We start from the raw sequence: 25,778 nt of genomic DNA, 5'->3' as shown, positions 1-25,778 counted from the left end.
AGATGGGAGAAGTCTCCATGGGGGTGATGTCAAGTCAAGGATCTCATGTACTGAAGAAAACATTTTCTCCGTTTTCTGTCTCGCTCTCACAAACACACTCAGTCAGTCTGCCTACCCCCGACTGTGGGAATTCCACGGCATCTCTGTGATCGCGTGTCTTTATCTGTGGAATGCTTTGTCAGGTCTCAGGGCGCTCCTCATATCAGGGGGATTAGACTGGCTCCTGTCCGCTGAGCACACTCGGTAGGAAGAGAGAGGACGTCAGGAGAGCTGGAGAACATAGACTAACAGCTCGCTCCGTGCCTATGGGAGCCTCTTCATGCGAGGCATCCAGCCCAGGCACAGACGGCAAACGTAACCGCGGCTCCCCTTTTTAAAAGGAAATAAAAGGCCCTCTGAGGGTGTTCACACATGAACACATCGTAGGGCTGCTACTAATATTTATTGTATTATCAGCTCAAGGATACGGCTGCCAATATTGTTATTTTTTGTATTGTTTTGTTAGCTAATCCCATGAAAAAAACACCCAAACCAACAGTGCATAAGTCATTTTTTCAATAAATTCCAACTTCCCAACCCTGCTTGGCTCTCAGCCAAAGCTCGTTGGTTCCTACTGAGGACGTAAATCTGCAGGAAGGGATCACAAATATATATTTAAACATTTTTGGAAGGGCTAAATTATTTCTTGGGCACAGTTGGGCAGTGTATGTGAGATTAATGTAGAATTAGGCTACACTGCCCATGTTCATAGTTATAAAGAAGCATTACACATAGTCTAAAGGTGTGGCTCATTGATGTATATTAATAGTTTTTGGACAATAACAGGTCTGTGGCACAGAGGAATACACTATGTGAGGCTTTAGATACGTGGACAATACTAAGCAGGTTTGTTTCGTACAATAAAATACAGAATATCACCTTTAATCTGTCTTTTTTCAATTGAATCTATCAAATTTCATCACAATATCATAAAGCAAGCAGCAAATGTTTGGCATTTTTCCTTGGTCACTGCTAAGATGCCACATTATTTTGGTGATCCTCAGTCAAAACTACCGTTCCTATCCTTATCAGTCTATTTACACCTATATTTATTCTCTTATCTCCCGAGGCTACCCCTCTCTATCAGCCCGGTGTCTTTAGTCCTTAACCAATTCTACCTACCACGCATGCAGACATGGTCTGTGTTTATCATCTTGTTGTAATGACTCTATCGCTGCTCAGCATCTCCCACTCACACCAGTAAGTCTCCCAGCGACACCAGTACAAGCCAGAGCCGGGTTTCCACATTGACATCTCCTGCCAGAACATAGCAACTTTCCACTTACCCAGAAGGCTGGATTTACGAGACCAGGGTATGAAAGGAGCTGGGATCTCCCAGATAAAACCCGGTGGGGGAGGGGTTGGTCAGGGGGGTGAAGTATCCCTACTGATTTATTTACTAGTGGAGACCTGCTGGATTTCTCCCATCCATTTCTCAGCCATGCCCCTGTTATGACAGCCAGTCTGCAAATATTTGCTGACACTAACCAGAACTAAACAGTGTCATTGTACAAGCCGATGATTTAGACGGCATGGTTCGGCAGAATATGTGACTGTTAGCCGTTGGGATATACATGGTGCGGTTGTTTGCATTCCTGGCAGCAGACCCCGCATGCATGTGAGAGTTGATATACAGATGAGTTGTGTTGATGCTGAAGTGTTGTTAATGTGCTGCTTAGGAAGAGGCTGAGCATGTCGGACACAAACACCGCTGAAAGAGCGCTTTGGCTCCCTTTTTTTAAATCTCAGAAGATTAAGGGGGGAAGCGTTCAGCACGGAGTACAACAGGTTGACTTTCTGTGATGCACCTGAGTCGAGCTCTCTCGTGATCCTTCATCAAACTAATCTGCTGTCTTGTGACCTCCTGTTGACTTTGTGGCTGTAATAATCAGGCATTTATATGTGCCTGATAAATATTATTTTGTTTTACGTATAATATTTTTTATATTTATAGAGGCAAGAGGAAAAATGTCTACAGTATACATTAGCCAGTATTTATTTATGTGAACACTTTCAGGATGAGAGAGGAGGAATGCACACCTGTTTCACACACACAGAGGTACTAATCATGCTGAAAGTACAGGTGTGTAGAAGAAGTGTTTTCCTTCACACCTTTTTGCAAAACACTAAACATAAACATTATTGGCCATAATCCCTCAGAGGTTATTATGAAAAACGTGTGAGGAAGATATCTGCTAGAGCAAAAAACTTGAAAGCACAACAATTACCATAATGATACATTATTGGAAGGAAATGTCCAACTGTGAATCTCCCCGGAAAGCAAACCACAGTATTAAAGAATCAAACTACAGAGAAAACTGCATAAAAACACTTGAATGGAGGAAAAATAAGGCCCATAGCACATTTAGAATGCAACCTATATAACATTCATTGTACTATGTTACTATGTCTCCATATAAAAAATAGCCATTATTAGCACCGCTGATATAAATGGCTCTATCACATGTACATTATCGTATTACTTTGGTATTCGTATCCTGTACTCCCGGGCTTACAAGTACCATATACATATATAAATACACATACATGAGTATGTCGATACATATCAACATATTGCAAAAGGTATCAAATGAACCAAAAACTTTTTTCGCCACTTTGGACAAAATTAAAAATGTCTGGCTGCCCTTTGTTCTAAATACGTGACCTCCAACCAATGCATTGCTGATGCAAACACCCTGCATGCATACTACCTGCAGTCTGACCTCCTCGTGTTCACACGCTCACAAACACATGAGAATCATTGAGATTCTGCTATTCTCATACCCTCAGGTCCTGGTCGCTCCACTCATTAATCACTGATGTCATCAAGTTAATGCCCCTCCCACACCGGCCGTCATTATCCAATCACAGCTTTAGATGCCGTGATTTGAACGCAGTGTCTACACACACCGTGTGTGTGTGTGTGTGTGTGTGTGTGTGTGTGTGTGTGTGTGTGTGTGTGTGTGTGTGTGTGTGTGTGTGTGTGTGTGTGTGTGTGTGTGTGTGTGTGTGTGTGTGTGTGTGTGTGTGTGTGTGTGTGTGTGTGTGTGTGTGTGTGTGTGTGTGTGTGTGTGTGTGTGTGTGTGTGTCTCGACGAATGACATCTTGAACATTCACAAGGTTGCATGGAGCGAGGGTGAAGGGGGAGATCAAAGCTCTGCTGGGGTGTGTGCTCCTCTTCCTCACATGAGTCGGCTCTGTTACCACTCTTCTCACACACACACACACACACACACACACACACACACACACACACACACACACACGTTTTGCCTGAAATAGCAGAGATTACTGGAATCACAGTGTTTACTGCACTTATCCATTGTAAGTTAAAGCCTTTAAATAATTCAGCCTCAGCACTCTCTCTCTCTCTCTCTCTCTCTCTCTCTCTCTCTCTCTCTCTCTCTCTCTATCCCCCTCTCTCCCCCCCCCCCCCTCTCTCTCTCTCTGCCCTGGGCTCCTGTTTGTGGGTTGAGTGGGGCCGCTGACGGCTGATTAATCGACTGGGGCGGCCCACTCATGATAAGTGTGGCTAATGACCTGCTGAATAATTCACTGGGCCTTTGCTGGGGAACAGATGGAAGGCCAAACACGTACACGGACATGTTCACTGGCACACTCGCACGCACACACTTGTGCACTCCTGCATTTATTTCTAACACTCATATGCATATATTCAAATAGTTTTCGGACACACACACACACAGAGTCTGCTGCACCCAGCGGGGGCGTCTCCGTCTCCCTCCCCTGCTGTTGACACCTGGGGTGCTTCACGTCAGCGCCGCCCTTGTTCCCTGATAGCAGCATCCAGCCCTCTCTTTATCAGAGCAGGGGAAAAGTTGGCAGAAACTTTTATCTCCGCTCTGTGCCGGCCGAAACCTTTTCAGCATGAGTTTGCATTTCAAGCCACTGGCCTCCGCGCGCAGCTCTATTATTCCTAAATCAAACATCTACTTGAAGCAAAGGTCAGATGTCAGTGTTGAACTTTTAACAGTAACTTTTAATCCCGTCACCTGCCTTAAATCAACGTGAGAGCAGCGTTTGATTCTGCAGCCAGGTATCTGTCTGGACCGCAGGGAGCCAGACCCAACTATCCTCTCGTGTGTGTGTGTGTGTCCGACTCTGGGAATGTGCAGGAATGTGTGTTGCTCCTTTTACCTGCATTCATTTATTTGCACATTTGATGCATGCTTGCATATCTTGGTGAGCCTGCATTGGTTTGTGTTGCTGAGCGGGAGCAGTAGCCGGTGATTAGAGCCTGCTTCCCCTGTGTCAGCACTGATAAGCAGGGCCAGGGCTCTCCTTGATACGGCCAGTGGTCTGTCAGGGCCCTGGTCTGAACTGACAGCTTATCTGCATGCTGCTCTCCTCCCATCTGCTGTCCGCCGGATGGGAATTGAACTCCACTCAGTCGTACCACATCGCTACGAGAAACACTTCCTGTGACTTTACCAGGGAGACATCTAAAGACGCAGCATTATCACTGAGTAGATAACTGTGTTTGGAAATGAAAGCTGGCTGTCAGTGGTCGGGGATCGGTGCTCAACACATGAAACGTTGTTTTTAGGAATTTAAGGTGAATGTCAAATTTTTACCTCAACTTCACTGCATATCAAAGCTTGATACTTTTTGAATACTTGGCGAAGTTTAGACTGTATTTTATTTATGCCAAGCTGTTGTACAGCTGCTCGTCTGAAGAGAACATTAAACCTTGATGCCTTTAGAAGTTTGGCATATTTTGTTTAAAGAGCAACGTTTCTGTTGAAATATATTCCTCAGAAAGGTTTGGAAATAAACAATTACTTTTGGAATACACACACCATAATCTTATCGTATAACTTATCATTTTGGCGGTATCTGGGTATGGAGAGTACCGGGCCTGCTGTGTGCTTCAGAGGGATTCCTTTCACTTGCAAAAAGTTCAGGTTTAAGCAGGAAAAAACAACAGTGGGCTTCAGTTGTTTGTAGAGAAATATCCCGTGCATGTTTCCCCTACAATACATGCTGTGATGCCCAAGACTGTCAGCAAGCAAAATGAAATATTCCTTCCCAAAGCAGTTTTATTCTAAGGGAACAACAATGTGATTATTCCAGATGAGAGACAGCTGCAGGTAGCTGCTTGGTTTGTTGTCAGACGACTGTGACTATTTTGAAGTGCCAGTAAAGTGGTCTCATAATTACTCTCCCAGTCCAAAGGATTTATGACTGAGCTGGTGTTGTTCCAGTCTCACTGCGTTCCTTAAAGTCTTATAGGGTTCGCTGTGAGTCGGCACCCGTCAGCCTTTTTCATACAATTGTTCCATCAAGCTGACCATTGAATGATCTGTCTCGTCTCTCTGCAGGAGTGTCGTCGTTGCACCCAAGAAAGCTGGCATGGCACCGTCTCCGGGCACTTCCACCGCCGTCCCAGCAGCCACTGCGGCGTCCGTGTCTGCAGGGACGCCCATCGACGGCGTCGCCATAGTGTCGTCAGGCGACGTCTCCGAGAGCACCTCTGCAGTCTCTGCAGCTTGTGAGTAAACAAACACTCAAATATTAGAAAGGCAGATATGTAGTAACCTGGATGAGCCCGCTATAAAAAATATGTGTGTGTCTAGTAGACGATGTAATCCAGTAACTGAAGGCTGAGGGGACGGCATGAAACAATATGTACACTTATTAATTTGTAATTGCTGTAGCAGCTGTCCCCTTGGTTTTATATAATCAAATAAAAATCCGAAATCACAATAAAACCGTACATTCGCTGAAAATAAACATATAAAATTTAAAAAATTTAATATAAATGTAAAATGCTGGTACTTTTTGTAGTATTATACATTTGGACTTTGGTTCTACGGGGATTTCTGCTACAAGGAAGAATTAAAGAGAGAATAAAATAATAAATTCATACCTTTTTTTTTTTTATTGCAACTTTATGAGCACACTAACTCTCCGTTCACTGATTCAGCACTGACAGTAAATAATGATTGGACGGCCAGCTGTTATTTTTTTTGTCACCTTTCTGCATGTGTGAGTGTGTATAAAAGTGTAATGTTTTTCCACTGAGGAGTCTGTGTGTTTAAGAGGGGAGGGAGTGACATGAGAAAGGGGTTTATGTGTTTTAGGAGATGGTGCATTCGCTGTAAAATCAGTGTGTGTGTGTGTGTGTGTGTGTGTGTGTGTGTGTGTGTGTGTGTGTGTGTGTGTGTGTGTGTGTGTGTGTGTGTGTGTGTGTGTGTGTGTGTGTGTGTGTGGGTGAATAATGATAATTGTTAAAGCTGTATGCACGGGGTGCTTTGTGTCAGTGAGCAGTGTTGAGTAAATACGCTTTGTGAGTGTGTTTTAGTGGGGCAGTGGGAGGACTAATGGAGACGTTCATTTACTCCTCTTTGTTTGAAGGAGCTACTTCAGCTCGAGAGGGATACTCTCACCAGGCCCACATGGCGCTGCTTAACACCTTACATGCGCACACACACACACACACACACACACACACACACATTCCAGCCCACATTACACTGTCTGTCATTGCTTAAGAGTTATCCCTGCTTGGAGACCGTCCTGGCTGGAAAAACAAGCCCGCGAAAAAAACACCAGAGGAATCCCCCTCCTCCATATTCAGCTGGGCATTAGCTTATTTATGAGCCACAGGGAAGTGAATTTACTACCAGATCAATCAAACATGGACTTTGTACCTTGTGTGCCTCTGTCTCCAGAATGAAGTCGTAAAGCACCTTTTAGTTGTATAATGAAACGGTCACAAAAACAGCCCAGAGGGGTAAATTGGTATGTAATGACTTCATGAGTAAAAACAATTTGAAAAGATACCAGACATTTATTTATTTATTTTAACATCTCACATTCTTACACAGGTGTACCTACCTAATTTCTAACACATATTTAATATTGTGCACATTGATATATGGCTGCTATATTAACAAACAAAACGCGTTTTAAAGTATGACTGCATGTGACAGTGAAACGTTAACCTCCCCTATCAACGCACAATTTAGAGGTTTCCATCATGAAAACCTCCTGAATAGTCAATTGATAAGGAAGACGTATTGTGCTCGGAGTACATCATCCACTATCTCGCCATAAAATGATACTCGTACCCCCACTTGCCCATTTGACCATAAATCCCCCTGTTCTATACATTTGAATGGAGGCCATTGTGTTATTTCATAAGATGCATGTTTCAGCGCAGGTTTATGGTGCTACCCTGGTCGTATAATGTATTACTGTGTGTGTGTGTGTGTGTGTGTGTGTGTGTGTGTAGCGTCTTATTCTTGTCCAACATCCAGACTAATAACAGAGTTCTTTGGTTTCTCCCTGCAGCAGGCGGCCAGGTTCCAGGCAGCGCTAGCCTGCCATCTGTCCCCCCACTCTCCCCTGTGACCCAGAACACAGCCCCCAATATGAGGTGATTCATCTTCTTTTCTCCCGCTTTCATACACACATGCACACACACACACACACACACAAGCACATACACTGTCAGCTTTTTTTATGCACATAAGCATCAGTTATTAATGCGTATCCACTGATTGTTGCTTTGTCCTGATTTTAATTTTCCTTCACATTAAAAAACGATATTTTACGGATGTTATATTTTTAAATTTGGCATTTCCTGGATGTGTGTTTGAGTTGCGTGCCAATTTGATTTTACTTATGAGGCACTGTTTGTCTTTGTGTGTTCGGATCACCTCCATGCAGCATCTCCGAGCGTCTGGAGCATGCTCTGGAGAAGGCGGCTCCTCTGCTGCGGGAGATCTTCGTGGACTTTGCCCCCTTCCTCTCTCGGACCCTGCTGGGCAGCCACGGACAGGAGCTCCTCATTGAGGGCACGAGTGAGTCCCAAATACCAAATGCAGTAACACATCCGGGGCCGCTGTTAATCTAATAGTGTGATGAGTGTGCGTTGAGACGAGAGCTGGTAGCTGTGCTGTAGGTTTCTAGGGGCCAGGTCATAGGCCAAGCCACTAATAGCAGTGTTTGGGATGTCTGCTGCCACCAAACAAAATGGAAAGTTGATTGATAGCTAGGGGGGGGGGGGTTGAAGGGAAGGCAGGGGGAGGAGTGTGTGTGTGTGTGTGTGTGTGTGTGTCTGCATGTGTATCTGTGTCATATGAAGAGCAACTGAAAGACCAAAGGCTTCTCTGCCTCCTCCCCGTCTGTGCATGTGCTGCAGACTCTGGACGCTCTGGTGGCCCCCTGCCCTCTGAAAGCCCAGGGCCCGCCTTAGGGATCAATGGGACATATGCTGGCTAAGTCGGGCCTGTAATACAAGGCCCAAATATGTATTAGTTTACAGTAACATCATGTCCACTCATTAGGCCCATCAATACTATCTTGTCTCTTGCAGATGGCACAAGGTTAGGCCATCCGTTTCCGCTCGTCAAGGTTTTACGCAATAAAAACCCAAATAATGGCCGATTTGTCAAATGTGCGTTCTGACTCTGTTTCCTCCGTGTTTCTCCAGGCCTGGTGTGCATGAAGGCCAGCAGCTCCGTGGTGGAGCTCGTCATGCTTCTGTGTTCACAGGCAAGTCTGGCATCTATATCTTTTCTTACTCGCCCGTCCTCCGCCTTCCCATCGATCTGATTTATCAGACTCACCTTGAGTGCAGTAAATCCACAGCCCCGAGTGGAGACAGTGAGCCATCCAGCGCCTTATCTTCCCCGCTACACCTTCCCACGTGCACCCCCACCCCTCCACCGTCCCCGAGCGAGGGCCGAGAAACCGGAGAGAAGGCATCTCTGACCGCAAATATCGGTTTTGAGGGTCAAGGGTGGTCAACCTGTCCGCCTCACCTCTGACCCGGGCGCCGGCCCTCGTGGCCTGGCCAAACTGATGAGGAGGGATAATGTAGATTTGATGGTGCTTTGCATTGATTATCCCTCCTCTATCTGTTGTCCTGTGGGTGTGTTGTTGCCAAGTTTATTTAGCTGCTGCCGGATTCATGAATACTAATTCAGGGATCATAAGCAGGCGTGGGAAGATCAATGATCGGGGATGTCAATAGATCACTCCAGGATGGCTTATTAGCATTAAGAGTGACACACTAAAGCTACTGAAGGCTGTTTAGTTTCTTATGTGTAAATGCATCCCATAAACGGTGTGTTTATTCGGGGTAGAAGCACTCATTGTGGTAGTGTAACACACACCAGCAGTTGCCCTCATACACACACATCCGGTGACAAGGACGCCAGATAATAACTCTCCTCTGGCCCTGTTTGTTTGCATCTTTACCATTTAAAGCACCTCATGAAAAAACAAAGATATCCAATAATACAAAAACACGTCTGATTAATGACACCTCTCTCACCACGGCGCTCGGCAATTCTCTTCTCTTTTTTTTTTTAATATTTGTTTTTTATCAGCTTTATTTTCTAAAGAAATAGCACCTGTCATCTGGCTTTTTTCCCCCCCTTCCACCTTCTCCCCCTTTTAACCCCGACTCTGTTTGGTTCCCATTATTCACTTCGCCTCTTCTCTAAAAAGGTAATACAGTCAGATTACACATCTGTTTGGTTGTCAGGGGGCCGCGCATAGATTTGTGCGAGTGGGACACATGGAGGGAATGCGAGCCCGGCGCTGCTCAGAGACGCAGGAATAGCAGGAGTGAAAGCTAGATAGAAAAACCAAAGAGGGAAGAATGACAGGCTCTAATGCACCTATTTGTCATATCTGTCAGGGTGTTGTTTAATGCTAATCTAATCAAAGGCAGAATCTTGGTGATTGCTCCGCTGCACAGCTCATGCCTCGCTTCCCCCTTTGGTCCCCAGCCCAAGCTATTTCTTCCTTTTCTCTCAGCTCCGAGCTACCCCACCCAATCTCCCCAACACACACACACACACACACACACACACACACACACACACACACACACACACACACACACACACACACACACACTCGGAGAGGAACAGGGATTGGCCAGCCGAGTGTTGATTGCTTCAATAAATCATCCAACCAAATTCTCTCACAGCTAATGCAAATGTAATTTTATTGTTGTGTAAGGGGGGGGAGGTGGGGGGGTGGTAGAGGCGATATTCTCCTTTTCACTGGGGGGGGGGGGACAGACTTTCCTCTGGGCTAAATGACTTTGTGTAATTATTTGTGTGTTTGTTCTCCTTGTGGGGCAATGAGAGAGAGAACCGGCGCCGTGATTGATGACATTATTTAGCAAAGTTTGCTGGGCCCTCCGGCGCAGGAAGTCCTCAATCCTCCCACAGGAAGTGCCTCTGTGGCCATCTTACTCCTTCCTGCCTTCAAGCCGACCAGCGGAGGGGAATAGATGGAGATGATTTTGATTGATTTTTTTTTCTCCTCCCCCACTACTTCATCGGAGATGCGATACCATCTCTCTGTGTGAAATTTTAATTAATTTCTGGCGCTTTGAGATGGAGTGGAGCCGGGGTGAAGGGTCAGGAGGCTAGGGACCGCAGAGCAGTTTTTAATCAGGGATCCCATGAAAGTTGCATTGGCGGCCACATCAGCGTGGCATTGAGGAGGGGATTGTAAACCGCTGTTTGATAGTGCCCCATTTCTAAACAACTACAACCGTGCTCCCAATTAAAGGACCATTTTGATCAGACATTAACTGTTGGGGTGGCACGCTGCCTTGTTCTCCGCCGGAATATTGATCTTTGACGACTGCTGAATATACAAAGTGAGGATTAATGATTATATACTGTAGCTGCAACAAACGTGCTGTGCAAAACAGCAGAAAGAGCCACTTAGCTTATCGGTGTCTGGTCGTGTTGTTCAAGGTGTTTAAATGCTAAACTAACCTTTTCGTTTGGAAATAATTTATATTATCAATTTTTTAAATGAATCGTTTTCTCTCCAAAATGTCAGAAAATAGTGAAAATGAATTTCCCAGAGCTTGAGGTGATTTATTTAGAATGCTTGTTTTATTTAAGCAACTTTAAAACCAAAATAATAAAACAGTTTACTATCATATAAGATGAAGCAAAGCAAAACTGCATATAGCTGGGATTTATACATTTCTGCCAATTTTTTTTTTTTTTTTACAAACATTTAATTATCAAAGTGACTATTATAATGCATACTTGGTATTAGATAATAATTAGATTACAAGAAAAACAAACACTAAAGGAGCATTTTGGCATTTCTCCTGTTATGCCATTATAAGTTGAACTCGGATTAATATGTGATGCTTTTGTGCTACTTTATTATATGATTTCAAGTGAATGGAGAAGATATTTTTATAAGGTTATTATCAGGACATCATGGCCCCTCTGGGTAATCAAATGTGATGGTTTCCTCAAAGTAGCTTCTGAATATTACATGAATATCATCTAAGTTTTCTCTTATGAATAATGTTCATGTAAGGAACTGCACTTCCTGTGCCCCTGATTCGCCTCGACACTTTCGCTCTCACTCTCACACTTGTTTTCTCCCGTCTCGGTCATGTTTACGGCCAGCGTGTTGTCTTCCTGGCCACGCTTCTTGAAGTGGCTTCCACCCAAAACATCTGATAAATAAATAATGCGCCGGGACACGAGAAGGAGCTTTTCCCTTTTGAGCTCGCTGCCGTCCATCCAGGGCTTTGAGAAATCATCTCTAGGGTTACTGGACACTCCGCCATGAGCAGAGGCCCATAAATCTCCTCAGTAGCTGCATTTGTGTCCTGTAGATCAGCCATTATTGTCCGGCCCCTCTGTCAGCCCATCCATCCTTCTGCCATTTATCAGAAATGCATCCTGTACATGGAGTGGAAGGAAGGGAGAGCGAGGGAGAGGGAGAGAGCTGTGGGGTGGATGGGCTCTGGTTTCATTACGGTGGTCAAGCCCAGATAGGAAGGACGGCACAAAGTAGTGCTCCTTGTGTCTTGTATTTAACTCTTAAAGGGTCAGTCCAATGCTGATCAATGGACTTTGTATTTGTGGTTCTTCCAGTATTGAAAAATCACATTTTTAGCAATCACAATGTTTAGCAGCAGCAGATATGGTCCTCACTGTGAACATTTTGTATTAAAAGATGGTGATTTCTCTCTGAAGAAGTAACTAAACTATGAGAGTGAGAACGTTGAGGTGACCATCAGAGAAACAGGGAAAAGTGATGCTGCTGCTGCTGAGTTTTAAGCCTTGCTAACCTGTCGATGTTGTACCGCCAGTCAGTCCATCACGGTGCTCGGGACTGAAACATCCCAACACAATAATGAATCAATCGATTTTATATAGACATTCATGTTCCCCAGAGGCTGAATCACTCCCAGCATAATTTGAATGTGTCCTAAACATTGGTTTATTTATGAATACCTGTAAAGCGAATGCTATTCCCATCAGCTTCATCTGTACTTTGTTTTTATTGCTAACCAACCATTGCTAGCTAGCATGCTAACACGCTAAACTGTGATGGTGCACGTTATAAATATTACAGGAAAAACTAGCTGTTTTATAGAATTAGGAATAAGTGAGATTACGTTTCCTGTAGTCAGGAATTACATATTAAGTGTTTGTGTGTTGAAAGATATTTTCAACTAAGTGGTTTATTGAACTTCATTAGCTGGCAAATACACCATCTCTGTTCTAAGCAAACAGTGTTTTGTTGGAACCAATGATGCAGATAATCCTTTAATAGTAATTCAATAACATCAATGCTATCTCGCTAATCCAATGAGCACACATTATCATATGTTCCCAGCCAGTCTCACCAAAGTTAACCTGTTTAACAGATGGGCAACTCTCTCTCTCCCAGTCAGCAGGGAGAAGGACATTGACTTCCCCAAACACTTCCTCCTGACCCTTGACCCTCTGACCTCCAGGTTAGAAGTAAGAGTGGCGGAGGCCTCGAAGTTTAAACCCCTGCAGTCAGGGGACAGGTCAGGAGTGCACGGTCATCATGCTGCACCAAATCAATAACATAATCCGAGAAACGAGGGAACCAGTTGGAAGCTGAAAATAATACGAAAACGGCTACTTTTTAATGTCAAGTATCCACAAGTTGATTTTTTTTTTTGTTGCCTTTTTTCAAAGTTGAGATGTTGGAATCTCTAACTAGTCATTTATATCTGTCGGTGGAAACATTTCTTCTCTTTCCCCCCGTAAGTGAGGCTTTGATGGATCAAGAGCAGTCGGTGTTGTATGAGCCGCTCGGGGAGCCGAGAGAGGTGAGAGAACTGGCGAGGAATGTGATGAAACCGGGGGACAGAAATACTTTCCCCATTATTTTCCTCCCAGTCAGACCCACACCCCACCGTGCAGTTAAACAGGCACACAAGGTTCAAGATCAGTGCAAATCAAAGTGTTTCTCCTCCCCTCCTCCCTCTCTCTCCCCGGTTGCCCTCGCCCCGTCCTCCGCTCTCCACCCGCGCCACGCGGCTCGCTGTCCCCGCCATCACTCCCTGCTTCAGAGGATCGTGTCATGTTCTTTTTGAAAAAGGTGCTATCCTGCGAGACGCAGAGAAAACACCGTAACACCAACTGGCACTTAATCCTGCAGGCTCCCTATCGTTGCCAGCTATGCAGCAGGAGAGTGGGCGGCGGGGTGTGTTTGGTGGAGGAGGAGGGGGTCAAGGGGGGACTTCCTGACAGGAAGTGAAGTCTAGCTGAGAGGGGAGAATCAGACTGGAGACTCCTTTTTTTTTAAAAAAAAAAAAGAAAGAATTGAGTGGCTTTTAATTTGGCTCCCAGCCGGTTTTACTGTGAGCCGGCTTCAAGTGGCTCGGGGACTGGAGGGCCTCAAGTGGCAGGGTCGGTTATTTACACCCAACGTATAATCGTGCTTCAAATAAATGATTCTCCCCGACAGAGCCCACTCCTCCTGACAGGCACGGTTAATGTAATGTTTTCTTACCTGACAGCTCCCAAGTTATAAGACCTTGGAATGTATTCTTATGTTTCTCCCCCCGCTATCCTCCCTCAGCCATCCCGCTGATAAAATCGTGTCCTGGCTCCTTTTTGCTCAGATCTGGAGTGGAAATTCACTTCCCTGCTTTTTTTTTTTTTGATCTGGTAAAAGCTAAGTACAAAACTTTGGACGTGATTTATTGTCATCCCTGCTCGTACATACACAGAATCCAGAGTTGCACTGTCGTACTTTAACAACCATTATCTGCAGTATATGTGGCAGATGTGCAGATTTGTGATATAGAAAGTCAACTGAGGGCATAATTAACATGCTACTCTTGTGAATGTGACCAGTTAGGGGAGTCCTGGTTCTACTTCCAAAAGCTGGTTTTCTATTTCAGGTGAAAACGCCAACAATTTGCTGCTACAGGGCCGATTAAATATTTGCTATCAGGCTGCATTGAAGCAGCTCTGAAGGACCCTGTTTACTGATTGGCTGTTGGTATTCTCTAGCCGCGCTCCGACACTAAAAGTGAAACTATCCCCGACGTTTTAGTCTTTGCTGCAGAATCAAAATGGCCACACCCTGCGGGCCGCCTCTGTGTTTGCAGTGTTGGGACTGAACATCTGTTCCACTTGGAAGTGAAACAGCTGCACAGTGTTTAAGTGTTCTTCTTCCCCGACACCATTAAAACCCACTGACGTTAAACTAAAGGAACCTAATAAAATATTTGCTACAAGATGAGATTGAAAAAAAAAAAAAAAAAATGATTTTATGATATATGGTCGCCTTATGAAATACATAAATGTATTCCACTTAAAGATACCGTTCATGCAACAGCTCAAGTGTTATAACACGTTTTTGGTTCGTCTGTTTGGGGATGTTGGGAGTGTTGGGTCCTGTTATTTTCCATTCTTCCCATCACTGGTAAAGTGTGAGTCCACGAAGCTCTTTGAGACTCTGCCGTATAAATATTTAGACACCAGTAAATATTCCCTCAGTTGTGGATTTGATCACTAAACACCAATATGAGTGTGTTTTCCTCTGAACGGATAGCATCTGAGCGGCGACATGTGTGCCGCTGAGAGAAACACTGGTGTTAAGTTATTCAAACTCACAAACGAGCACATGTTCTTCACACACAACAGCCTGAATAAACAACAAACTGCTCAACTTCTGCTTTAATCAGTCAGGAGGACGATGATGAATAACACGTGATGGTTTATGGTGAAAATATATATTTTTTTTATTTCGTCTCCTTCATCTGCACACATGGGCTCTTTTCTCTCTTTGGTCATTGTTGATTTGAGGTCACTGTTCGGAAACATTTAGGTCACGCAGCTTCAAAGGATTATTTCCTTGTCTGTTCTTTTTTTGTGGTCAACACACAAAGGTTTGATTAAAAATGGCAAGACACACCACCGCCTTTTTGCGTTCATTTTAAAGCAGTTATTGACAGAATTATTTGACTTATTTCTGTTATGTTTAATGTTTAATGAGTGCATTTGGTTTCCATCTGCTTTGTCTTGTTCTGTGTCGCTCTGTAATCAAACTCGTATACATTTAGCTGTTAAAGTTTTCAAAAGAAGAAGAAACTCAGTAGCTCTCCGCCTCTGTAACCCCTCCTCTGTTACGCTGCCACATTTGACATGAGGATTTATGTGTTTGTCGTCTCATCTAAAGTTGTGTTCCCGTTGCCTTTCAAATCAACAAATACTTGTGATTATGAGTGATGCCGCCGAAAAGCACAACCGACTTATTTATTATTTCGGGGAGGGAGTCGGGACGTTTCTTTCTGCGTTTGGAAAATGTTTTCCTTGTGTTGTGGCGAGCCCGATGTTTGAAAGGCGCTTTTTTTTTTTCTCGCTCAGGAGGTCTGTGTTTTCTCACTCGTGGGGTAGCGGTAAATTTAGATGTTGATTATGGATAATCAGCTGTAATGACGGAAGTGCATGGCGTGTGTGTTTAGACTCAATGCCATCATCGCGGAGCGCAGACCAAACAGAGCTGTCGTAGCGACTTCGCAATGAGACGGGGGGCGTTTTTTTCCAGGAAAAGATTCAAAGTTTCATTCGTACACGTGAGAATAAAAAAATAAAAAACAGGTAACGACACGTAGCAGCTTCTATCTGTATGAAAACATCGGCTTTTCGATCAAAGGACAGCCCTCTCCCTCCGTCCCATCATCTGTTAGGAGGTCAGGTTAAAGGTGAGAGGTCACAAATGGCTGCTTGTATCCTCTCATCAGCAGCGCTGTGGTCGCCATAAAAGCTATGACACCGATGACCAGGGCAGCCGAAATCCAATATTCTATCACTGACCTGTCTCTGTTTCCTTTTTGTCACCGCGAGATGTCCCTCAGATCGGGGTCATTGCTTTTTTAATTCAACTAGAGGAGCCATTTCTTAGCCCGTAATGACACCATTAGTCTTGCGAGCACCTTTTGTCTGCGTCCACCAAACGCCAATAGGCCTCTTCGCCGTTTCCTCAAACCTAATTTACAACCAAAGCGTCTCCAAGCTGCGGTTTTGCGATAATCATTTAATTTCTCCTGAAGAAAGCTTTTCTCAGTTTGCATTTAAATTCTAAGACATCATTTTTTTTCTAAAGAAATCCCATGAAGGGAATGAAATGTCACTGTTTTTCGAGTTCTCCGGAGAGGACGACTCTATTTACGGCCTCACTTCCTGTGGTGTTTATTTGAAATCCAGAAAAAGAGCAGTCTGGCCCGGTCTGGGATATCCCCACAGCCACAGGCTAACACTCATGCTTAATGTCCTTCAACCTACAGTCCATGCTTCAACTAGAAGGCCCCAAGGCTGCTCTCACACACTTCCTCTAAAGCGAGCCCCAGCCACACAAAAACCCCCCCCCTCCTGCCAGGACTCGGCTCCAAAACCCTGTTTCCACTCCCGCCAAGCCTTCGGACTTGTATTCCCTTTGTGCCCCCTTTAGTCGGAATGTACTGTAAACACAGTCAATGCCAATCTGGTCCCGCGGAACAGAAAGCGGTTTTGAAATGGAGGTTAAGTGTTGGGTTGTTGTCTGTGTGAGTTGGTGCGCAGGTCGCTTTCTCTCGGCCTCGCCGCCTGATTGGTTCCGATGTTTTTTTGGTTTTGTTTGCGGCGCTAAAAGGGAACGACCGTATGGTTTTTGAAAATCATCACATACGTACAAATAATGTTTGGATGTGTTTTGTTTTTTTTAGGAATTCTTGTAAATTGATCTTTCCTTCCTCGCGGCGCTTGATATCCTCGTCCCTGTGGGCTCTCTGGGTTTACTGAAAGACCGGTCGCTACATAAACACACAGCTTCCTCTATCAGCTGCAGAGACGATGACAGCAGAGTTTAAAAGGTTGATGCTTGGATGCACGTACGCACTTCATTTGTCAGCTCCGAGTCGATTAAAATCTCTTGTTGGAGAATTTCTTTAAGAGTTAAAAAAAAAAAATGGATCATGATTATTTTCACCACTACTGATTTTACACATTTAGTGACATATTTGAATAAAAGCTGAATTTTGAATGTATGGCTTTTTTTTTTTTTTTTTTTAAAGAGTAGGTTGGTAGTTCGGGTCTAACCTGAGGTTTTTTCACGCATATTTCCCCGTCTCCCCAGAGAGGAAAGAAGGGGGGGTGAGGTTCAGACAGGCCCCATGACCTTGTTGCTTTATTATTCTTTTGACGGTTGTGTTGAAGGTGTTGAAATATTGAACAGAACATGAGAGACGATGACCGCTGGGTTTGCCTTCTCTCTCGTTGTCCCGTCCAAATTGAGGATTTGAAGTCGCGCGCGGCTGCGGTCGGATTGTTTAGACTGACACCTTGAACCATAACGTTAGTCAAAGAGGAGGAAATTTGTGTGTTTACTTATGATAAATGCACTCTCAACACGGCTCTTTCACTCCTTTCCACCCGTTTGCCAGCTGATTATGAAGCCTGTACGCTCGGTGGGCGTTTTTTGAAATGTTTCATTTGACATTCGGGAGCTTAAAGACGGAACCCATGTACCCAAGAACGGCTTTCTACAGGGTCTATTTATGAATCGTATATGTTTCAAACAGGAGTGGACTAATTAATCAAAAGTAATCTGCAACTAATATGAAAATATATTCATCTTTTAAGTAATGTTACGTTTTCCTTCTGTCCTCCGTTTTTATATTATTAGAAACTGAATATCTTTGGGTTTTTGGACTGTTGGCTGATAAGAATATTTATATAAAACACTGGGAAATCTAATCTAAATCATATCTTTTAAAAGTATCGGCACAACTTTAATCATCTGCATCCACATTTTCCCAAATATTTGTGACAATATTGTATTCATTGTCCCTCTTAAACAAGCAATGTGATCAGAAATACACCGACCCTCGTCTAAAATGTGCTCCCTACGGCTCAAAGTGATTTCAGAGCCGTCACTGATATTGTGTGTTCCCCTGCAGGAATGGCAGAACTCCATCCAGAAGAACGCGGGCCTCGCCTTCATCGAGTTGGTCAACGAAGGCCGGTGGGTGACGCCGACATGCTAAGTGCTGTCCTCTCTCCCTGCAGTGGCATTTCTTCATTATCTCTCCAACCTCCAGCCACTTTCCAATTTCACCATTCCTGGATCACATCACGACCCCCCTAAGATCCCTAAGGCCCATGTGATAGGGTGGCTATTCAAGATCCCGGACAACAATCAATGATGGGGGGGGTTAGAAGAGCTTGGGAGAGTGAGGATGGAAGCTCCTCGAGTTCAAGGCTCCGTTCAATACGTGCTCATCCCGGGGGATTGTGGGGAAAGGAGGGAGGTTAGGTAGAAGGTGACAGGGGCTCTGATCACCGGTTCCTCTGTGACACTTGGGAAATGGCTCTTGATTTCCTGCTCTCCCTCCGTCAGTTTATACCTTTCTGGCTGAGCCTTTATCTGCCTGTAATCATCTCCTCTGTCTGCAGCTGTCTTTTGTTTTTTTTGGGCTATTTGTCATTATCCCGACATACGAGCTTCCCCGTCTCTTCCTAATAAGACTCTCATTCCCACATCACTTCTCTTACAACTCATCAATTTAAGATTTAGAGACCCACGCCTTCCGTTATTGATCCTCGGCTGTTCGAATTACCAGAGGCTAATCCACAGTGATGCTAATGAGACGAGCAGGAGGCCGTGGTCCTCAGACGTCTTTGTGGAGGACAGGAGCACAACCAGAACTCAAGTCAGGGTTACTAGATTTAAGTTCATGCATCTGTATGCAAACGTGTGTCTCGTTTAGAGTTGGATATCTTGACAAACTAGCAAGATTAAACAAGATTTTTTTTAATTATCCAACTGAAAAAGCCCAACTATTTCCCAATGAAAGCAGCTTGCAGCACTAGATCCAAAAGCTACTAAATCTAGTAGGCAACACTCCCTCCAAAGCTTCTCCCCTAAAATCTTTATATCATTATTATTATGAATGCAGCCAAACTCTTGTTAGCTCTCCCAGCTGTTAAGCCAGCAATCGGTTGCAACTACAGTCAGCAGGTTGCCCGTCGTCTTGCAACAGCCACAGACACCAGATTTCTTTTATGTCAACACATTTCATTTATTGATTTCATTTATTTTCAACAAAATTAAAGATTACCAACCCTGACTTTAAACATGATTAAAAACATGATTAGTTGAACATCATCTTCCCTAACAATCCAAACTGATGATCACTTTATTTATTTGATTTTGATACACAGGCAGTCCACCCTGATTAGGTTAATGTTCTCTGATGGTCTGTGGGAATGTGTTCCCAGAGGCATATCAGCTTCATAAAACAGGTTTACAGGTCTTTAAAAAAACACTGAATTCAGTTTCCTAAAAAAAATCCTCGGAAAGTATTAAAAGTGTGTGTGTGTGTGTGTGTGTGTACACAGCTACAGTAGTGAAAAACATTTACAAAAAAAGTCATATAATCCAAGTCATATTAGTTGAATGAATCATATTATGAGGGAAGATAATGCTTTTTCTTCACACGTGGCCAGTATGAACATCAAACAGATGTTTTTTTATATGTGCTCATAAAAGTATTACATCTAACTCTGTGAACCCTGCAGAAACTCTTCATTATATTGCTTATTCCTGAACGTTTTACTATTTTCTATCCATACTGTCTGAAGAGGTGTCTGTTTTGTCCATATATACGCAGCACCATAAAGAAGGGCAGTGGCTGGTTATTGATAGCGGGGCCTCGACAGGGCCGTGGAGGCTGCAGAGGCCCCAGCACCTCCGCTCCCCTGCTGCCCTGTGCTGAAACAGCAGGCTTAGGTTACAGTCATGCCGTGGCCTCTAAACCCCCACCCCACAGTCGGTCCCAGCCTGCCTCCCCCCCCTCTGGCCCCTGGTCTGTTATTGTTCCACTTTGCACAGTCCTGACCTTTAGGGCTGTAGAGAGGTTTCTTAGACACACACACACACACATGTGCACACTCACTCCAACATGCATGTTTCATCAACACTGATAAGAAGAGGGAGGTAGACTACATGTGTAGCGACACGGGCAGAGATCCTCCCTCTTGTCAGATGCATATCATTAACAAATCAATTAGCACCTGCACCCCAGTTAGAGGATCTATCTGGTTTGGTTTGGTTTCCAAATTAGATGTTCTGCTTATTTTTCACGGTTCTTTTTCACCATTTTATGGGTATTACATGGCTGTTCCTCCTCTGGGTCACCAGATATCACAGTATTAAACAGATGTTACCACGTTGCCAAGCATCTGCCTGACGTTTCCCCTCTATGACGGAAGTAAACGGACACCCATATCCATAATGTGAAAATCCATATCAATATTATGTGGTATTCCAGTGAGCTGATGTCCGTCTTCCCTCCCGCTAGGTTGCTGAGTCACACCATGAAGGACCACCTGGTTCGCGTGGCCAACGAAGCCGAGTTTATCCTTAGCCGACAACGGGCCGAAGACATCCATAAACATGCAGAGTTTGAGGTAAGGCAACCACACACGTATATATCTCAATATGTAATAAACAACATTATTAAATGTATCCTAAATATATAGATTTTTACAGTTTATGGGATTGAAGCCTGCTATTGCAACAGTAACAGTATTTTGCAATTTCACTTTTTAAAAATACATTTTTCTGCAAAGTCATGTAATTGTTACATTAGTGAAGTTTTTTTTTGCTGTGTCACTATTGCTGGTATGCAGGGGCCGTGTGATTTGCATGACCAGGCGATGACGTTGCATAAAATATATCTATTTTTTCTGATGTCGAGCTGCGTGTGCAACCTGACAAACCTCAACAGAAACGTGTCTAAAGCATGTTTTGCCACACTCAACCATGAAGACGGATATAAAGATATATCGATAAAGAAAAATGACAAATTTGAACTTTAATTGTACGTTGGAAGAATGAAGGATGATCAAGCGAATGAAGGATTCCAGTGCAGACTTTTTCTTTTTGGTAGCGAGAAAAAAACCGTTAACTAAGCACAATCTGTCATATCACATTTCCCCCTGTGAGATCCACAGGAACTCTGGTCTCCCTGAGCTTGGACAACAAAGTCTAGTTGTAGCTTTAGGCCCATTGCAAGCCTCCTGTGATATAAACGTTTGAATAGTTTGATATTCCTACTGTATGCTTTGTCGGGGAACGTATTTAATGAAAACAAGGAAGGGTTAACAGTCGGCGAGAGCATGGAGGAGCGGATCCAAAGACTACTCCAAACGTGTCCATCAAGCTTGCGGATCTGTCGCAGTAAACCCAGAGGGTAAATGTTTGCTTTAAATGTGTGCTAATCATGAACACACACGCGAAAAACACACAGACTTGCGTACACACTGAAGTAGTTTGAGGCTGGAGATCAAGCTTGGCACGCATCCCTAACCAAACATTGTGTAGTGTTAATTTATCCCCGTGCCTCTCCGTCGGACTGCAGGCTTGCCCCTGAAGCATAACTCCCCCCCTCCTCCTCTTCCTCTTCCCACCAGGCACAAATGTTGCCATTCACATCCAACTGCCCCAGCCAACTCCATCCTGACCCATGGGCACCCTTAGTTGCCCCTTTTCCCAGTCCAACTCTGCTACACTAACCCCCTCTGCTTTCTCGATCTCACCAAAATCCCCTTTCTGCTGAGATCCTGCCCGTTATACTCCCGCTGGGGGTGTATTTTGCAAGTGACAGGAATATGGCATCCTCCCCTCTCTTCCCTCCCCTCCCTCCCCCCCCCCCTCATTTCTCAGGAACCTGCCAGCACTAAAATCTGCAGACAGACCTGAGAGGTGCTGGCCTGAAGGGCCGACTGTGTGTAAACCCACCGCCTCAGCCCTCGGCCCCCACTTTGCAGTAAAATGTGATGCTTTTTTAAAGGTTCAATGAAGGGTCTCGCACGCATTCGGGTAAAGTAAAATCCCTCAAGAGCGTTGAAAGTCAATCAAGGGGGCTGGGGGCACAACTCTCGCACATCAAAGTCTGGTCTTTGATTGCTATGTTTTGCTCTCTTTCTCAGTTTGGCTGCTTCTCCGTGTAACCGTCATCCTGTTCTTGTGAACCCCCGTTGCTCTCTCTGCTCCAGTATTATCTGATCTCACCTTATTATTATCCACTCAGACTGAGGGAGCGGGATTTACTCCAACTAGGTCGATTTAAACCGACATTTCCTTCTAGTGAAAAGGTGTACAATAGGGAAAAAAAAGTGTATGTACAGAATGCAGCCATTGGTGGACTTGGCAGCCACACGACAGGCCCAAATGATCCCTTCTCCATTTCTCTCCCAGGCTTTCGTCTCTGATTCCTAACCTTGCATATAGAAGTTTGGCAGTTTGCACATAACATCCTGACTGTCCCAAACTCTCCAAATCCAGCAGATTTTTTCTGTTTTGTTGTTGTTATCAGTCTTGTTTGTGCATATTCCTAGATTTATTCTTGCCAAATCTTCTGTACGAAGGTTACTAAAAACAAAACCCATAATAACCCATTTATAAGTCTAGATGCCAGGAGTTGGACCTAGCAATAAGCTGTTTAACTGACAGAATTAAAGTCCATACATAAGCTTTTAGCAGTTGCTTGTCTGATTACCAACATTTAGGATCTTTGATGCATGTTTGGTAAGAGCGTGCAGATGCAAGGATGAGGTATCTGCTGATTTACTACGTAGTTGTTCTACTTTGTGAGCTCGTTATCCACCCTGCTTCCCAGTCACATTAAATGAAGTATATATAAGAGACTGTCGGCCTATATGAGTAGAGAAACGCATGCAGTGTAATGGCGTCAGACATCGTTATTTCAAAGGAAGCGCCACTATCGGTTACTCCAATTGTCACTCAATAAACAGCAAACACACAACAAACACAAAAGCTATAACTTTCTTTTAGTTGTATTTTGGTGAACTTCCTCTACCTTCTGCAATCTCCCAGCTGTCCCTAATCAGATACCCGGCGTGGCTCGTCCCCCAAACTATGTTTCACAATTGAATTCCCCACTTAAGTGCAGTTGCTCCTCTGTGACCTCTGAGGAGAAGTGAAGCCCTGATAAGTCTTGCTCTGATATTGCCGTATTGATTTTTGCCTCCCTACAAGCTCTGCTTGAGCCTGCTAGAGCCAACGGTTTCATTTTGCACTGCCACAATAAAAATAACAGGCCAATGAAACATCCCCCCCGAGGACGGGGGTGGAGGCGTTTGAAATCATTTTCCGCTATGTCCCAGTTCTTTTGAGAACGTTGTCTGCCGGTGTTGTGTTGCCGTGACTGCTTTGTGAGAAAATAAACCTCAAAATAGGCCCCCGGAATGACTCATTTGGGTGTCACTTTGTCACGCTGGAAGTGTTTGCTAAGTCATGCAGCATCAACTGCCAGAGCATAATCTGCATGCTCCCTCGCCGTACTGTCCTGAAGAGCTTTGGTTTAACGGCAGCAGCAAAAACCCAAGACACCCGGATAGAGAATGATTCAACACATAAAAACAAATTTATGTTTGCTCCTTGTCAGAGTTCATATCCTCAGAAGCAGCGATGGAGGATTTAGATACCCGTTTGCCTCCGAGACATAACGTATGCTCCCTGTTTCTCACTCACACTCTCACTGGCTCTCTGTGGGACAGGATTGAGTTATCTTTGGCCCGGAGAGTAAGTTATTACAGTGGGCTTAGGGTGAAACAGATGAAGATAACTAGGAGGAAATCCAATTACCTTTTAGGGTTCTCTATCTAAAAGGATCCTTAATGTGAAGGAGATCTGCAGATCGGATGCTGCCGCCCAGCGCAGCAAATGATGGACTCTGATATCTTCTAGGGGAGCAGGAAGGAGAGGGGGAGCCCGAGAGATAGAAAGGAGGAGAAATCGAACTCCCTGTTTTTTATGGGGCTGTTCATTAGGGATGAAATGTGGTGGGCTCAGGGGCACAAGGGCAGATAAGAAGGTCCAGATAGAGAAGAGTGAGCAAGACCCAAGTCATTTCTATTCTTCCTTACCCTTCCCTTCTGTTCCATCCTTTTCCTTTTTTTATATATATATATATATATATATATATATCCCCCTTGATTCATCTTCTGCTGTTATACGGAGTAATTGAATCGACTGTCTGAGAGATCCCGTGAAAGCCAGACGATAGCAGCTAATTAGTGCTTGGCGTCATTGTCTTCCCTCTGCTGAGCTTGTAAAACGATCCGGTGCCTTTCCCCCCCAACGTTAATGACATTAACATTGAGCTGATGCTCATTATGTTGTATTATCATGGCACCGGTCTCTGGGAACGTGTGCATCACAGAGCCAGGCGCGGCAGAGAGGATGCACTTTAATAGCTGAAGTTACATCCGGAGCTGACGTCACTCGGACTGTTACGGTAAATGTTGATTTTTAGATATAAACGCAGGCAGATGAGTCCACAAAAACCCGATCAGAAGAATGGATTTTATTTGTTAAAATGGAAACAATGTGCCGATCAAAGGTTACTCAAACACATCCAGGAATAGTAGAGAACCGCGACTTCCAAAGGCTATTTACACCACATCATTCCCAGCAGCCGGGCCGACTGACGGCTGCCACCAACTGTAGCTCGCTGTCATGTAGTTGTCGGCGACGGCGGTGTAGCGTGTCAGCGGGGCTGGATGCCCGGGCGGCTCATCACGGGCAGAACTGCTGTCAACAGAATGAGAGGGAGGGGGGGGGGGCATCTGTGATGGCGCTGTGGCACAACCATCAGGATACAGGGTGACACTTCACACACAGCGGAGACTGGACAGCAGTGGATCCGGCAATACATAATACTTTATTGTCAAAACGCACAGCGAGTTGGCATCTTTCAGCATCGCTGTGTGTCCCGCCTCGGCTTATTATTTTATAGTTTCACTCAGGAGGTAGAGAGGAAGAAGAAGAAGTGGGTTACAGGAGATGGTTGGGGGACGCTAGTCTCAGTCCTGCAGACTTGTCTGCGTAATGAAGTCCCCAGGTAGCTCCTCCACCAGCTGAGATATGCTGTAACTTTAATCCAGTTTCCTTTGACACGCTCTTTATTCAGCGAGAGAGCGTTCTCTTGTTCTTTTTCCTGAAGGTGAAATTCACAATCTTATTCTTGTTATATGCAGAGTACAGCTGTGTTTTCGCTTTTATTGTTGTTGAGAACATTCAGTTTTTCTGTATAAATATCATAGCGTTGTTTTTTTTAAATTCCAGCCTGAGCTCAGAGACACTGTATTTGTGTTTTCAGGCGACGTTTCAGAGGATGTGTATTTCTCATCCGGTCGCATCCTTTCTCCGTTTGACTATTTTTCACCTCCAGACGACAGTATGATTTTTCACGTGGCGTGACCTTGAAGCCGACGCGGGAAAAAACGATGGCAGCAACGCAGACTGATGTAGTGAGAGCGGGGTGCGTTTTTTATTTTGCAGACAACGAGGAGGTTTTTCTGGCTAGAAGAGATGAAGAGGCTGCCGGCCGAGCATAGTGACCAGTCCATTAAAGATCAGCCACAGAC

The 25,778-nt window shown here is 44.5% G+C and overlaps 1 protein-coding gene across 3 annotated transcripts in view; it reads left to right on the top strand.

Moving 5' to 3' along the window:
• The window catches only part of lrba (LPS-responsive vesicle trafficking, beach and anchor containing), a 171,081-nt gene that overhangs the window by 53,203 nt on the left and 92,100 nt on the right, over positions 1–25,778 (top strand). For all 3 annotated transcript variants that reach the window (XM_084005725.1, XM_084005724.1, XM_084005726.1), the window contains exons 30-35: positions 5,382–5,551; positions 7,357–7,441; positions 7,735–7,868; positions 8,501–8,562; positions 18,281–18,345; positions 20,684–20,792. In XM_084005725.1, the coding sequence (XP_083861851.1) occupies positions 5,382–5,551; positions 7,357–7,441; positions 7,735–7,868; positions 8,501–8,562; positions 18,281–18,345; positions 20,684–20,792 (625 nt within the window). The remainder of the gene's footprint in view (positions 1–5,381; positions 5,552–7,356; positions 7,442–7,734; positions 7,869–8,500; positions 8,563–18,280; positions 18,346–20,683; positions 20,793–25,778) is intronic.

Source organism: Eutrigla gurnardus, assembly GCF_963514095.1.
Source record: "Eutrigla gurnardus genome assembly, chromosome: 3".
NCBI classification, from domain to species: domain Eukaryota; kingdom Metazoa; phylum Chordata; class Actinopteri; order Perciformes; family Triglidae; genus Eutrigla; species Eutrigla gurnardus.
The sequence above is the reverse complement of the archived record's forward strand: the minus strand, read 5'-3'. Positions and strand labels throughout refer to the sequence as shown.